Source organism: Chroicocephalus ridibundus, chromosome 11 (assembly GCF_963924245.1).
Source record: "Chroicocephalus ridibundus chromosome 11, bChrRid1.1, whole genome shotgun sequence".
NCBI classification, from domain to species: Eukaryota; Metazoa; Chordata; class Aves; order Charadriiformes; family Laridae; genus Chroicocephalus; species Chroicocephalus ridibundus.
In genome coordinates this window covers 1,018,959-1,033,359 of record NC_086294.1, presented here as the reverse complement: position 1 = coordinate 1,033,359, position 14,401 = coordinate 1,018,959, and the positions used below count along the sequence as shown (strand labels likewise).

The 14,401-nt window shown below is 50.2% G+C and overlaps 1 protein-coding gene across 5 annotated transcripts in view; it reads left to right on the top strand.

Moving 5' to 3' along the window:
* Window positions 1-11,199, top strand: part of PSD2 (pleckstrin and Sec7 domain containing 2) — an 88,965-nt gene extending 77,766 nt beyond the window's left edge. For all 5 annotated transcript variants that reach the window (XM_063349374.1, XM_063349373.1, XM_063349376.1 and 2 more), the window contains 4 exons: window positions 5,771-5,928; window positions 7,009-7,153; window positions 8,209-8,352; window positions 9,451-11,199. In XM_063349374.1, coding sequence (XP_063205444.1) covers window positions 5,771-5,928; window positions 7,009-7,153; window positions 8,209-8,352; window positions 9,451-9,657 — 654 coding nt within the window. In that variant the 3' untranslated portion in view covers window positions 9,658-11,199. The remainder of the gene's footprint in view (window positions 1-5,770; window positions 5,929-7,008; window positions 7,154-8,208; window positions 8,353-9,450) is intronic.
* The last annotated feature ends 3,202 nt before the right edge of the window (window positions 11,200-14,401 follow it).

Sequence of the window (14,401 nt, the reverse complement as noted above, 5' to 3'; positions counted from 1 at the left end):
TCTCCACAGCAATGAGAGTAAACAAACATTGGATTATATAAGAAAGGCAGAAAGATCCTCAGGGCAGCACGGAATTATGACTCAGAGCTCTTAGCACACCCCAGTGATTTTCGTGTTTTCCCAGATCCTATGGCACATGTCACAAAGCCAACAGAAATCTGGCAGCAGCCGATCGTAATTTACAGTATGGGTTGCTCTGAGGCAAGTAGTGTTTTTATAGCCTTGCCAGTCTCTCCTGCAGCTGAGGGAAGCTGCAGCATACAGGAGAGCCCGGATCTTCTCCAGCCCTCTAAGTCTGGCGTTCTTCAAGTCAGTGGCGCTCTTTTTACCTCCCAGTCTCTTGTCTCGTTACAAGTCTCCACAGGGAGTCCACAGAAGAGGTCCTCATGCTGACCATGGGTGATGCATGAGGTTTTAACTCGTACAGAGCTACCACCACCGTTTAATTTTATGACAGTTTTTCTACGCAGAAAAAAAAATAATAATGCAATTTCATCAAAATCACAGGAACCATTTGGATCTAAATGAATTTTTCACCAAGGACTTCTAGGCCATGTCTCTTGGGAAGAGTCTGTTGAGGGGGTATATGTTTGGAATGAAATACGCTTTCAGGACAGAATTTTCTTCCCATGCTGGACCAAAATCATGAATACTGAAGATTTTCTTGACGCTTGGACAGCACTAGGAGCCATGAAGCCAACACGGGGTGTCATTGCCCCTGATGGGGCAGAGGGGTCGAGTTTTCTTTGCTGTACAAGGCTAGCAGCAGTTACCACCCAGACTGTTATATTAACATAGTTCGTTACGTTAGTACTAGGCATTTAGAACCTAAAAAGAGGGTGAGGATGAGACTGATGTGGCAATTAGAAGACCAATGTTCTTATCTAGAGGATCCTCAGGAGCAAATAGTTAAGAGACTGAGGGCTTTCTTTATGGACAAGGACTGAAAAAGCAAAGCGCCTAAGATTTGGCTACGTTATGAAAGTGTCTGATAAATAACAACCATGACTGATAGGTAATTAGCAGGAGGGACCGGAATTGCCAAAGGTGCCCCAAGGAATTGGCATTTGCAATAACAGAAATTAACCTGAGGAAAGTTTGGGCAAAGGATTTGGGCAAAGAGGGGGTTTATATGTACATATATATATATACACCATATACAGTCTGCTGCCAGACTGTATGTGGTACTCTTCAGAGAATTCCTTGGGCTGGGCTTGGCTGTAGACAGTGTCTATCAGGCTTGCAGAGACAGGACTGAGGGATGAGACCACGAAGACAAAGCCCTTGCCCTGCCACTTCCAAACGTTACCAGCACCACAACAGAGAGTGGATAAACATCCACCTGCCCTGTTGGTTCTTAGTGCAATTTGTTGCCAATGGGGTGGTTGGCAGAACAAGAGAGTTGCACAATCCAGGAAGGAAACGATGACGTGCCAGCCTCCTGGGTTCTCAATGGAAGATGCCTGCAGATAAACATAAGGTAGAACCTGGCTTGAGCACAAATCTCTGGGAAATGATTTTCTGATGTGAAGAGGAGAAAGTACCTGCTTCCAGACCCACCTGACACCATGGAGCATAGGTTCAGCCTGTTCCAGTTTTTCATTCAGACCAAACAGCGGATTTAGGCTTTAGTAGGAAACTAATCTATGTGGTTTTGGGAAGCAAGTTGAGTAGGAAGAAGGGTGAGAGAGAGAGGGAAGGAGGTGAGGGAGGAGAGCTGGGGGAGACAGATGTATAGAAAGGAGGAATGGCCAGATACAGAGAGAGGTGAAGATAGGCAGAAGAGTGGGTGGGTGGACAGGTAGAAGTCGGTTAGAAGAAATTCAGGCAGCAGCCATAAACCTGCTGATGTAGAGATGTCACATGTCATTGACTTGCCAGTGTTAATTGCTAGATTAGCATGTTATAGCATAGTCTGCTGAAGCGATTGCTTGATCCCCTGAAGGGATGCGGCACAATCCTGAGGAAGAAATGCAGCCTTGGGAGCAGGGCACACCTGTCCTGCGCTCTAGTCTGTGCTGGGCACTGACTCGCTTGGTGGCCTTTGGCAACTTACTTCACCTTTGTGAAAATGGGGATAATAACCCATAATCACCACACATGGAATGGTGTTGAGAGGCACGACAGAGAGCTATAAAGCATGACGAGCTTTTATATGGAAGTACTGGAAAGGGTGCAGGTCTTCCCACAGGGTCTGCCCTTGCAGTCCCCAACCATGAAGGAGTTCCCAGCGCAGCCCCGAGCCACGGATGCCGTCCCATGCAGGTAGGACCTTGCCATGGTAGTGCTACTTGGAGCAACAAGTTCAGGACCAGACTGCAAAGGGCACGGTGGTTAGTTTTCCTCATTCAATGATTTGTCGAGGCTGGTAGATGTGAGCTGAAGAAAAGGAAAAAGAGGAAAACCCACTCACAAGCCAGAGCATGAGAAATCTCTGTAGCTCCGTGTCTGTATTCACATCACTGCTTAGGGCTGGTGCTGAGCCCAGAGGTGAGGGCAGCAGGACCAATACACTGGGGTCTCTCACCCCATCCAGGTGCCCTAGAAAGACAGGAACAAGAGATACATGCCTTTTCTTGACAAAACAAGCTTTGAGCTGGGGAGGTCATATCGCGGATCTCCCACCACCTGCTCGCAGGGCAGGGAAGTAGGGGAGAGCTGGCATCAGAAGAGTGAACCAAAACCACCATGCAGCACTGCCATGGCAGAAACTAAGCCCAGGCAAGGGGGTGGTCGTACATGTTTAAGCAGAGCCTTTGTGCAGGCAGGAGAGGCACCTGTCTGTCTACACCACCAATGTTAAAAGCTGAAAGTGAGCGAAATTAGTTTAGAGGGATTCTGAAACAAAGCGTCCATACCTGGGCTTAATTCCTGCCGAAGATATCCTCAAAACAGACCCTGAAAACTGCTGACCCGCACCATCCTACACCTGGAGGAGCGAGCGAAAAATAAACATGGCACCATTCAAGGGCTGGGGGCGAAGGGTTACTGGGGTGGTGTGGCACTGCATGCCTTGCCCATTTCCCAGCGACAAGTGCCTGTGTGAACAGTGCAGGACGCATAAGACAAAAATTCAACAGCCCAGTGATACCAAATAAACCCCTTTGCCAGGGAATGTATGGCAGGATAACACCATGAAAAAGGAGAGAGTAAGGTTAGCGGTACTATAGCGTGGACAGAACATTGCCTGCAGTTGCTCCAAATATGATACCGCTTATGTTTGGGTATAAATCAGTTTCTTTGAGGTTTAAACCAGAATCCCTTCACTGCAAGCATCTGTGTTACTCTTATGTTTTTGGACACGACTCTTCCTCAGCAGCAGTTTATGCACACACTTAAACGTACATCAAAGCTCAGAAAGGGAGTGAGGCAAAATGCAGAGAAACTGCTGGAAGCCTTGGAGCAGGGCTGACATGCTCTGCTGAAGGGCAATGGGATTACTCTGCAGGGGAAGGCTACGTGGTGTGTCCTACACTACGGGGTAAGTGTTGGGCACTGTGACGGACAGCATCAGCAGCCGTACATATATATCATCATGACTACTGCATGATGAGATGAGCCTCCTGGCAGAGCCGGCCCATGCAGAAGTGAACCTCCAGCACCACGCACTCCTGCAAACTCCAGCCTGTTTCCACCGGCAGGGAGGCAGAAGGTAGAGAGAACCTGCTTGATTCAACGTTATGCTGATTTACTGGGCCCGGTGTTAGAAAAAGAAGGTTTGGCTTTTCCTTACACCTACATTGATGCCTGTGAGCCTGAAATCAGTAGAGGCAATACATGATGATACCATTTGAGGCTGAAGATCTACATTAGTCAAACCGGTTCTCAGGCACGGCAGTTTCTCCTTGTCATGTGCCGCTAAGCCTAGCTAATCGCACTGTGTTTTCAGAAAGCTTATCTTGAAATAGGAGATCACGGGCATCACACTCAGATTTATTCAGATCCAAAGAGCTTCACCTTGGAAAAACATCCAGAACTGAAAGTCTGTCTACGATATATGAGGCCTGAGCAGCAATGTCTTCCTCAAGCAAATATTTCTTTCCAAGTGGGGTAACGTAATAGGTCCTCGTAAGGCAAAGCATATGTTTTTCCTTGTTAGAAGGCTAATGGCCCATTCCTCTGGCTGCCAAAATCCCCACTGTGGAAAGGTCATCTATACTGCCCCATGGCGCAGCCCATCTGAATGTCACCCTGAACGCAGGGTGCCTGCAGCACCCACCCCTTCCTCTGCTGGAAAGCCAGGGCTTGTCTTTGGGGTTCACCCTTAAAAAGGCCGTTGCTTGAGCCAGGAGCCCCTGCTAGACATTTCTGAGTTCTGGGCATCTCTTTGCACAAGGCCAAGTGTCACGTGCTTGTGAACACTCCCCTGGATGGGATGATTTGCTTCTAAAAAGGAGAGAAGGAAAGGTTTCAGAAGCTTATTTCCCATCAGGAGCAAGGGACTGGGTGAGCCACATGTATGGGATGGGGAGTGTGGTCCCTAGTGTTCTGAAGAGCAACACAGGGGAGACCTTTCTGACCCTACACCAGAGACCAGCCTTTCTGGCCAGGGTTATCAACCAGGAGACTGTAGCATGGCTTTTCCCTGAATGGCTGGATTTGTATCACAGGAAAAAAACCCAAAAATGTCTTTTTGCAAATCTGCAGAACAGACCAAGCTCTAGCTTAAAACCTAAGGAGGCACTGAAATAAGCAGGGCAAGGCAGGCTCTTCCAGGGTTAACCTGACATGGCCTCTAACGTGGTCAGGGGTGGTGGGGCGGTGCTTTGTTTTAGCCAGAGCCTGGTTTTCTTACACGCGTCTTATCCATGCATGCATGCATGCACCCACCTGTCCACCCTTCCGTCCCACCACACCCGGCTGGAGCAGTGGTTGAGCTGGCAAGGGCACAGAGTGGGAGAGAAGGTATCGCTTTAAGTGTCGGGGAGCTCAGTCACTGGGAAAGCAAAGGGTAAACACAGGACTGACCGAACCCCTTTATTTCCTAAAAAGAGTGCTGTGCCAAGATCATCCTTTCAGAATCCCATGTTCAGTATTTTCTATCTGTTTATAAGATATATACATACATAGTTGTTGCTACATTCCCCCAATTTCCCCTGTGAAATTGTCCTTCAGCGGAGCGAGGAAAGCAGGAATACAGGGAACGCTGTTGCGATTTGCAAGTGCCAGTGTGATGAATTACACGAGAGACCGTGCCAAAGGGGCACACACCCTAAAGAGAGACCGAGCACGGTTCAAGTGAGCTGTGGTCAGTTCTGGCAACTGCCCAGCGAGCCCCACACCTGCCCGGAGGTGCACTGACTGCAGCGATGCTGCTGCTCCAGGGCTGCCCGAGATGGTGTAAAACCTGAGCCCAGAATCTCTGCCACGCAAAGCTGCAGCACCAGGGCAGGCGCTCGCTGATACCTGCCGACAACCGGGAGCTGCATCCTGGCTTGAGCTTTGCACTATGGGTGAAGCTCTGCAGGAACCTGGCCCTGTCTTGTGCCTTCCCCCAAAGCCTCAGGCATGTGCCGTGTTGGAGATAACTATTGATAATTACGTTTAAAACTTTCATCTCCTTCTTCACATCTTCCCAGTGAACTTAATGATGGAAGAAGTTGCCAGATGTTAATTATTATCATTATCAGCTCCTAGCATTTATTGTACAAAGCAGTGCTTTTCCTGGTCTTGGCACTCTGTGATTATAGCACAGAGAGAAAGGCAGGTTCATTAAAGTAGCCCGCAAATGTTAGTGTTGTCATTATCCAATTAACGTTCCTCTTCACAGGATGAATATAAACCTGACAAAGACCTCTCTGAAGTGGATTTGAAAAACGCCATCCGTGTGCACCACGCCTTAGCCACAAAAGCCTCTGACTACAGCAAGAAGTCCAATGTGCTCAAGCTGAAGACAGCTGACTGGAGAGTCTTCCTCTTCCAGGCCCCGTAAGTACCGGCTCTTCCTGCAGAGCCTGGACGGGCAGCCTGACCGCCAGCCACCGCCAGACTCCCTCCGACCTGGCCAGATCAACACGCACATTAGGGGACAGGCGCTGGGGGAAGGAAGGTGCTGAGCAGGAGAGCTGAGGCGAGGTCTGTCAGGCTGTGCAAAGGACTCGGTCATGGGGGTGACCGTTTCTACCTGTTCACTCTTGGTGTGTCAGTCCTGGAGGTCCTTTCTCACCTGTCACCAAGGTGAGCTGAGCAGGATGAGCTGGGATGTAAAGGGCTGAGTAAAGGTCTCTCTTTACTAACTTCTATTGTCAGTCTGTGGAAGGGAGAAACTCTCCGTGGTGCATTGAAATCAGGAGCTGATGGTTCCCCTCACCAGCTTTTGGTGGGGAAACTTTCTAAAGGTCATTAAAAAAATCTCCCCAGGCAGTCTTATCTTCTTTCTCTCTTAGTCTATTGCAGAGGAAAGTTGCTCTGCTAATGAGTGTCAAGCGTGATTGAGTCATCTTCTGTCTGATGTTTTTCTTGTCTCCTGCTGAGATAGGTGACATTGTAAATTGGGCTGGGGTACTAATGTCAAGCTAAAGTTTGACATCTGAATTTGTGCCTTGAAAACCCAGGGGCTGGCGTTTAAAGGCTGAGGGGAGCAGTGCCTGAACAGATCTGATGATGGACCCTGGGCAGTGTCCCACGAATGACATGAATCCCACCTCTTCCGTGGGACCTCTGTTGTGTGGCTCCCGCTCTCCAAAGAGCAGGATATCCCTAGACCTTGCCACCATGCTACCTCTCCCCAGCTCCTCAGGGAATGCAATCAGAGCTGATGAGGAAGGCAGGACTTCCAGGGTTTCAAGAGGCAGAAAACAGCCCAGAAATCATTAGGGCACTGTAGAGGAGCCAATTAGCCGGTGTTTTCCTCTGTTCACAACCCAGGGTGGCACAGAAATGCTTTCAAAGCAAGGCCACTGATGGCCCTCCTGAGACCGGCTGGCCCCAGGGCTGTTCTGAGCTGGCTGGTCCTGGGTTGGGAGCATTTATAGACACCCCTCTCTCTTCTTCCCTCCTCCTTAACAGAAGTAAGGAAGAAATGCTCTCCTGGATCCTGCGAATCAACCTTGTTGCTGCCATTTTCTCCGCCCCAGCCTTCCCAGCTGCAATCTGCTCCATGAAGAAGTTCTGCCGCCCTCTCCTGCCTTCGTCCATGACCAAGCTGTGCCAGGTAACATGCGAGAGAAGGAGCAATGGGTGGTTGCCCAGCACTCAGCCAGCCCTTCAGCACACAGCTCAGCCTGAGCCCATCTGCAGCTTCCCTGGCTTCTGCCCGATAGACACGTTCAGGGCAGTGGGGTGGGCGACTTGGACAGGCTGTGGCAAATCCTGGTGTCTGGCCAACGCTTCCTTTGCAATGGCTATAAAACAACCCTATGCACATGCTCCTGCCTGTACGGCTGTGGATTCTGGCTTGTCTATTGATCTCTGTCCATCACGTCCCAGCACCTTTCGGTTGCTGGAGTTGAAACAGCTGGTGCTACTGAGCGCAACAGCTGGCATCAGCCCTGCTTGATTTTATAACAGGGCACTCAGAGGTGGCATCCTGTTGTTTCTCAAGCCGAAAAGCCACAGGCAAAGGGGGAGCCTGAGCTCACTCCGCGGGGAAGGTTTTCTGGAAGCAAGGAGGCACCAGACCACGGCTACCTAAGGCTCAATTAACCAAGAGCAATAGGCGGCTGCCATCCACAGAGCAGCTTTTGTTTGCTCTGTCCGGGGAAAGCCCAACATGCCTTAGGACCTCCAAAAAGTAGGGATAAGCTGCCACTGGCACCCAGCAAAGGGGAGGACAGCCTGAAACGTCAGGGTGGAGATACAGCTCCTATCTGCTGAACCAGCTGTGGCCAGGTGTCACCTTTCTCAGGGGCCAGATGGGGAGGGTACTTTTATCTCAACAAAGAGCAGGACGGGCCACTCTTGGGACACGGCTGGTTCTGCCCAGCTGTTAAAGGATGCAGAGCATTTCACGTTTATGATGCTAAAGAAGTCCAGGTGCCAAAGAAATCCACTCTTGGCACTTGCAATACGTGAGTTTTGATCTTACTCAAATACCTGTGTTTCAGCTGCTCCTTATCAGATGAATTTGCAAAGGCACCGCACACCTTTGGCTCCAGCACCGGCGCTAAGCTTACGTCCTTGCAGAGACAGATCCCACATTAACAAGCAGGCGGTGCACCTGGGTGTTGCACTCCTACGTTTTAATATCTGACATGCTTCTCTCGGCAGGAGGAACAGCTGAGGTCTCATGAAAATAAAATGAAGCAGATTGCAGATGAATTAGCAGAGCATAAATTACATCCTGTGGAGAAGAGCCTCAAGTCAAAAGAGGCTGAGGAATACAGACTCAAAGAACATTACCTAATATTTGAGGTAAAGGAACTTTCATCTTTTCCGTGATAAATGATACCGTGGCTGATTGAGGAGAACTAAGAACTCCGGAGTGGATGCTGTGAGCCTGGGAGAGCGTGAAAGGAGAGAGAAGGACGAGGGTTCACAAGCTGGATGGGTGTCTCGGGGCAGCAGCAAGCCTGGCTGTTTGCACTGATGCTAAAAAAAGAAATAACAGGCATTTCCTCCCCTCTGCGATTTCTAACTAGAGGAGGGAAAAACTGATGAGAGAAATAAAATCTTCCTTTACTGTGCTGAAAATTGACATTTCCTCAGGTCCCAAGTAAGAAAGTGGTTCAGTTCTTGGTGTGCACCAGTCTGTTTCAGCAACATTAATAAAAAGCTGAGGGGAGAATTAATCTTGGTTTGCTGCAACTGTTTCTGTAAAGAAAGCCGAAACCAGCGTTACAGCTGGTTACGGACTCTTGGAGGATGCATGCAGCTAAGTTTAAACTCTCTGCAAAGTCTAAGAAGCATTTAATTGTGGGAGAAATGGGATATTTTGTTCCAGTGGGAGCTGAGCAGGTGTGATTCCTGCCACATAGGTGTCAGTGGGACGGGACTGCTGGAGGCCTCTAGTCCTGCTTCCAGCAGGAGTTTGGGTTATTCCCAGTATTGTCCCAGGCTGAGCCTGTCATTTTGTGGCTGAGTCTCAGAAATCTCCAAGGGTGGAAATGTCCTGCCTCCCACATACCGGGGCTGCACCAGCCTTTTGTGTGACGCTCGGCCTGACTCTCCCGAGCAGATCTCTCGGTCCGGTTTTGATCCATCTTATACCATCAGAGTGGCAGTCAAGACCCGTAAGAGCAACTGGAGAGTCTTGCACAACCCTCCCCTTTCCCCTCAACCCTTTCCGCAATAGGTTGATCCCTCTTTGCAGGCTTTGCATAGACCAGGCATTGTGCTGTGGTTAAACAGTACTTGTTGGGTATGATGAGTGGGATCCTGACTATATAGGTTCGGTTTTCCTGCAGTAGCAGATGGCATTGCCTCTGCTTTCCATGCATGCCCGGCCCGTTCCTGTTCTCTGTTCAGGCTCCTGTTCATTCTCCAGGCTCTCTGTTCCCTCTTTCCCTGCAGAAGAGCCGCTATGAGACATATATCAACCTGCTGTGCATGAAGATAAAAGTTGGGACAGATGACCTGGAGAGAATTGAAACCAGTTTCTTCAAGGTGGAAGCTGACGACATCGCTTTGCGGAAGACGCATTCAAGCCCATCCTTGAGCCAGGGGCACATGTCCATCAGCTGTAAGGCAGAAAAGGACATTTTAGAGCAGAACACTTAACAAGGAATGCATGCACAGGGGGGATGAACCGGCGATGCTTTGCGCTCCTGGACTAGATTGATGAGCACAATTTTACCTAGGAAATTACAGAAGCAAAACCGTAGACATGTATCACACGGTGTTTGCTCTAGTGGAAGAAATCAAAGAAGCTTTAGTTGACACTCTCTGGCAACGCTCTGGCATTTCAGCATCATAGACATGCCATCTCCATCCCCAACAGCACCAGTGGCTTTTCTTTCCCTCCTACCACAGCCTGCACAGCAAAGGGATACGCTGGTTCTCCAAGGGCCAGGTTGCTCTTTTCTCCACCAGCCCTCTCTCTCATCCTCCTTCTCTCCCTGGCGTCCCCACAGGTTCATGTCCACAGTTCCCAGCAGGGGCAGGAAACTCAGCCGAGACGACGGTCTGTGGTATCACCAGCGCTTCCAGAGAAGGGCACAGAGTGGCGGGGAGCACCTCCCTCCTCCGAGAGGAGCACCCTTCAGCACGTCGCGACAGGACAGGCTATCATGAGCTAGTCACTGACCGAGCGAGAGGCGTCTTCAGCACGGCATGTGGGAACCTCATCTGCCCACAGCAAGAGAGGCCTGAAGTGCCCTCTGTCACCTTATCCTTTTTATATATATATATATACATATGAATATATATAAATAAATATATATATATAAGGAAACTTTAATGTGGGTTTTTAACCTCAGTGTGCAAGTGAAGGCAAGCTGCCTGGGGAAGACACTAGGGACCATGGAGGGTCTGACCAGCCCACCAAAATGTTTTAAGAAATGCAGTAGCCTATGTATCTTTTTTTTTTTTTTCCCCGCTCCTTTTTTTACTCGAATGGAAATCCCACCTGACTTTTTGCTGCGAAACATCGCTCTCCTGTTCCTGCTTGTTCAGACAAACTGGCCAAGTGGCTGCTTCGTTAGCATCCGCGGTGCCCGCCACTTTGGGTTCGAGGCGCAGTTGGAGCTGTACTTCAGATCCAGCTGAACCTTTCTGTGCAGGAGAGATCCCACCTGCCCATCAGTGTTGACCTTCCTCCATTTTGCGATGCACACGCTATACTCTTTTAAGCGGGGAATTGTGTTTCTGTTCCTTTCTGCTGTCTGTGGTCCAATGATTTACTGTTGTACTAGAAGTGATTCCTCTGCATTTCAATGCCATGACTGTCCTCCCACACTTTATTTATTTATTTCACTCTTTGGTTTTGTTCTTTTATCTCAGATTGCTTCACTTTTTCCCTAGGTGCATTCACAGTAATCAAGTTCCAGTTTTGAAGGATCTTGTAGCTGCTAATTACGGTCATTTATAGTTTATATTTTGCAGCATTTTTTTAAACAAACAAAACAAGATTTGTTTGGACCTTTAATGTTTGAGAGCCTGTGGACTACTGTTTTCCATGATGGTTCATGACACTAAAAACCTCTGCCCAACTTTGTCACCTCTTCTTTTACCCCTGTTACTTTGTACAGTTTGATAGTTTATTTGAAATGATGCACTAAGAATCATGTAAAAAAGAATAACAATAAAGCTGAATCTGTTGGTAAAGAGAATTGGTCTGAAGTGCAGTTCCGCTGTGTGGTGGGTTTGGTCCCAGACTTCGTGGTACTAGACGGCCAGGCTGGAATGGATCTCCACCAGCGCCCGCCTCATGAAAGCCATGTTCCTACGGACAGACAGCGCCAGAAAATTGGAGTGCCTTTCCGCGAGCGGGGTAGCAGCCCACCCATCCTCCCGCGTGCTGAAAGCACTGGCCTGCCCGTGGCTTTGGATGGGTGGCTCGCCTGTGAAGCAGGTGCGGACAGATGGGCTGCTTTGGCAACACACCGAGGTAACTCTTCTCTCCGTCTGGTGCCACCCAGATCTATCTGTCCACACGCAGCCTGGAGGTTTATGGGAGGTGAAAGATAACAACATCCGCATTGGTGGTTGGAGATGTTCTGGGAACTGTTCCCAGAGGAGCCCATGGCTCCATTGGCTGTCATGGCTGTTTCTCCAAGGCGTCATCTGCTTTGCTGTGTCAGGTACTGTACAGACGTCGCTAGCACTGAAGGGGTCCAAGATCCTGCTACTCACATGAAGCGTCTGGTGCCCAGACTCACAGCGGAAGCCTGGGGGAAAGCCAGGCCCAACTCTTGCTCTCCAAAATCCCAGGTAATATTCTGTACCTCAGCCTGTCCTTTCTGACCATCCCCTCCAGCAGGCACCAACACCTCCAGTGTGTTTGAGGAAGCCACCAAGAGCAGCTCAGTCCCCCATGTTGAATGTGCCAGTGCTCGGCCAGGAGTAAATCGCAGGGAAAAGCCCAAAGTCTCCTCTGGGCACCAGGGAAGGACTTCAGCGCCGTGAGACTCACCCCCCAATGGGTGTGGAAAGGGGTGGCAGCTGGCATCAAGCAGCCTTTGGCAAGACAGCTAAGAGGGTTAAATTTGCACTTATTGACAACCAGCAGCTCGCCCTGATGCGCAAGTACCAATCTGGGTGCATACACAGATGTGGTGAGCGTCTTACCTACAAGAAAGCATTCAGAACACCCAAAAAAGCCTTGTTTGACCACCCGCAGCCTCAGCTTGTGACCAAGAAGAAAATGCTTTCTTTCTCTCTTTTTCCCTCCCTGGAGGTGAAGGACTCAGCCGTGCACCACTAAGAGAGAAGAGCAGCATCTCAGAGGAACTTTTTCTCCTCCTGCAGGTACCAAAATGCACTTTCTGGCCCAGCCCAGCCTGTGCTAGGCCCTCCAGCAGGCAGCACGGCTGCTCCGGGTCTCAGACAGCATTCCCTGACAGTGCTGGCTCCCTGTCAGGACCCTTCTTCTCTGGACAAAACCTGACACCAAATTCATTTGAGAGGGACTTTTTCTGGGGGTGAGGCACTGCAATCCCAAAGACAGGACCCTCTCCTGCCTGCGTCACCCCATCTGTGTCAATGGAACAATTCCTGCCCCTATGGGAAGGGCAGCAAAGGCATCGCACACACGGAGCAGAGCTGGCAGGAGGCTTCGGTGGCTCCCCCGACCTGTGAAAATTGCTGTAAAATATTTACGGACAAACCCTAGGAACACACATGGCTGGAAATGAGGGGTCTAAAAATAAACCAGACAGGGAAAAAAGGAGAGAGATACAGGCTTCCTTCAGAGGCAATTGGAAAGAAAATTGAAGTGCTGTAACTGCCTCCAAATATAGAACACAGTTATGGGAATCAAGGGGCAAGAAATCACCACAAGAAATCATGAGGCTGCCATGGCTCAGAGCTAGCGGTGTCTCAGCAGATGCAGAGCATCACAGATCCCTGCAAAACACGGAGCAGTGAAACATCCCCCTGTCATGGGCAGCAGCGCTGGGCAAACCCGCAGCCCCTTTCCAAGGGCCCCAGAGAGCAGACCGCGGTGGTGATGCCTGGTGTGGGTCAGCTGCACTGAGCACACACCAAGGTTCGTCCACACCGTTGCTCTGCACCCCAGCCCAGAGCGTGGCATCAGGAAGCCCAAGAGCTGCAGCCCTCTTGTAATACGGATTCTGCTCTGACGGCCCCAGTTGGACCTCTCCATGAACAGACGCTGAGGAGAGCCAGACAGGGAGATGGGTTTTCTTTGGAAACTCAAAGGCCCCTCATCTCTCTCTTCTACGTGGCTGGTTCCCCCAGGGATCTTCAGCCTTGGTGGCCTCCCACACGTGTACCTTCCAGGGGGCAGCTGCTTTTCGCCTGTCCCCATCCATCCCGCCACACTCCAAGAGTTGCTGGAGGAGATAAGTTGGGGGACCAAAGTCAATGGGGAGTCACAGCCTGTCCCAAGAGTAACAGGAGGGAGGAGAGCTGCATGGTACTGCTGCTTTCACCCACCAGGGCCTGGGGCTGTGCAGAAGTGGGACATGGTGTGTCCAAAAGTTACGTGGCAAATGTCACCCAAATCAGGACTTGACCCTACCGCCTTTATCCCCAGTCCTAGATATTTAAGACCTCCTTTGCACGTTGCTCTTGGGTCACATGGGCCCCTCGGCAGGAGGGCAGGGTCCTTTAGCCTCTCACCTTTTGGGAAATCATTGTTGAGATGTCTTTATTCAGGGGGAAGTGATGAGCCCTCTGATCTGGCTGGAGTCCCCACAGCATGTATGATGGATGTTAGGGGTGGCCTGTGACCCAGTCACGTCAGCTCCAATGCAATGGACATCTTGAGCGTGTTGGAACAGAAGAAGCCCAGGCTGTGGGTGTGCTTAGGCTGGCCTTCATCATGGGCATCATTGTGAGGACCGGGGAGTTCTCTCATGCCTCTGTGCATTCCTATGGGGTTGACTCAGACCACTCTATAGCAGATCCCTCTCCTACTAGGTGAGTTCAGCTGGGACTTTTGGGCACCTATTCATCTCACTGAGCAGGAACAAGTCAGTGGGGTCCCCACTAGACTGAGCTATGGGTGCAACCGCAGGAACTGTGCGTACTGTGAATACACCGTATTCTCAGTGATTTCTCTACATGAGGGGTACCCAGAGACACAGACTTGCCATGGAAGAACTGAAGAAGGAACCTATTTTGTGGGTGGGCAGATGTTCCATGGTGGCACAGCACTTGCAGAACTGGACCCAACACATCTCCACTCTACTTCAAACATAAGAATCAGTGCCAGCATGCGAAGCTCATGCCATGCATCTTGGCCTTTCTTGGCACAACAGACAGCTTCCACGTGTGGGGTGAAGGGGGATCTCCCGGACTGCAGGTGGAGAAGGAATGGCATCCCCTCAGGAGACATGTG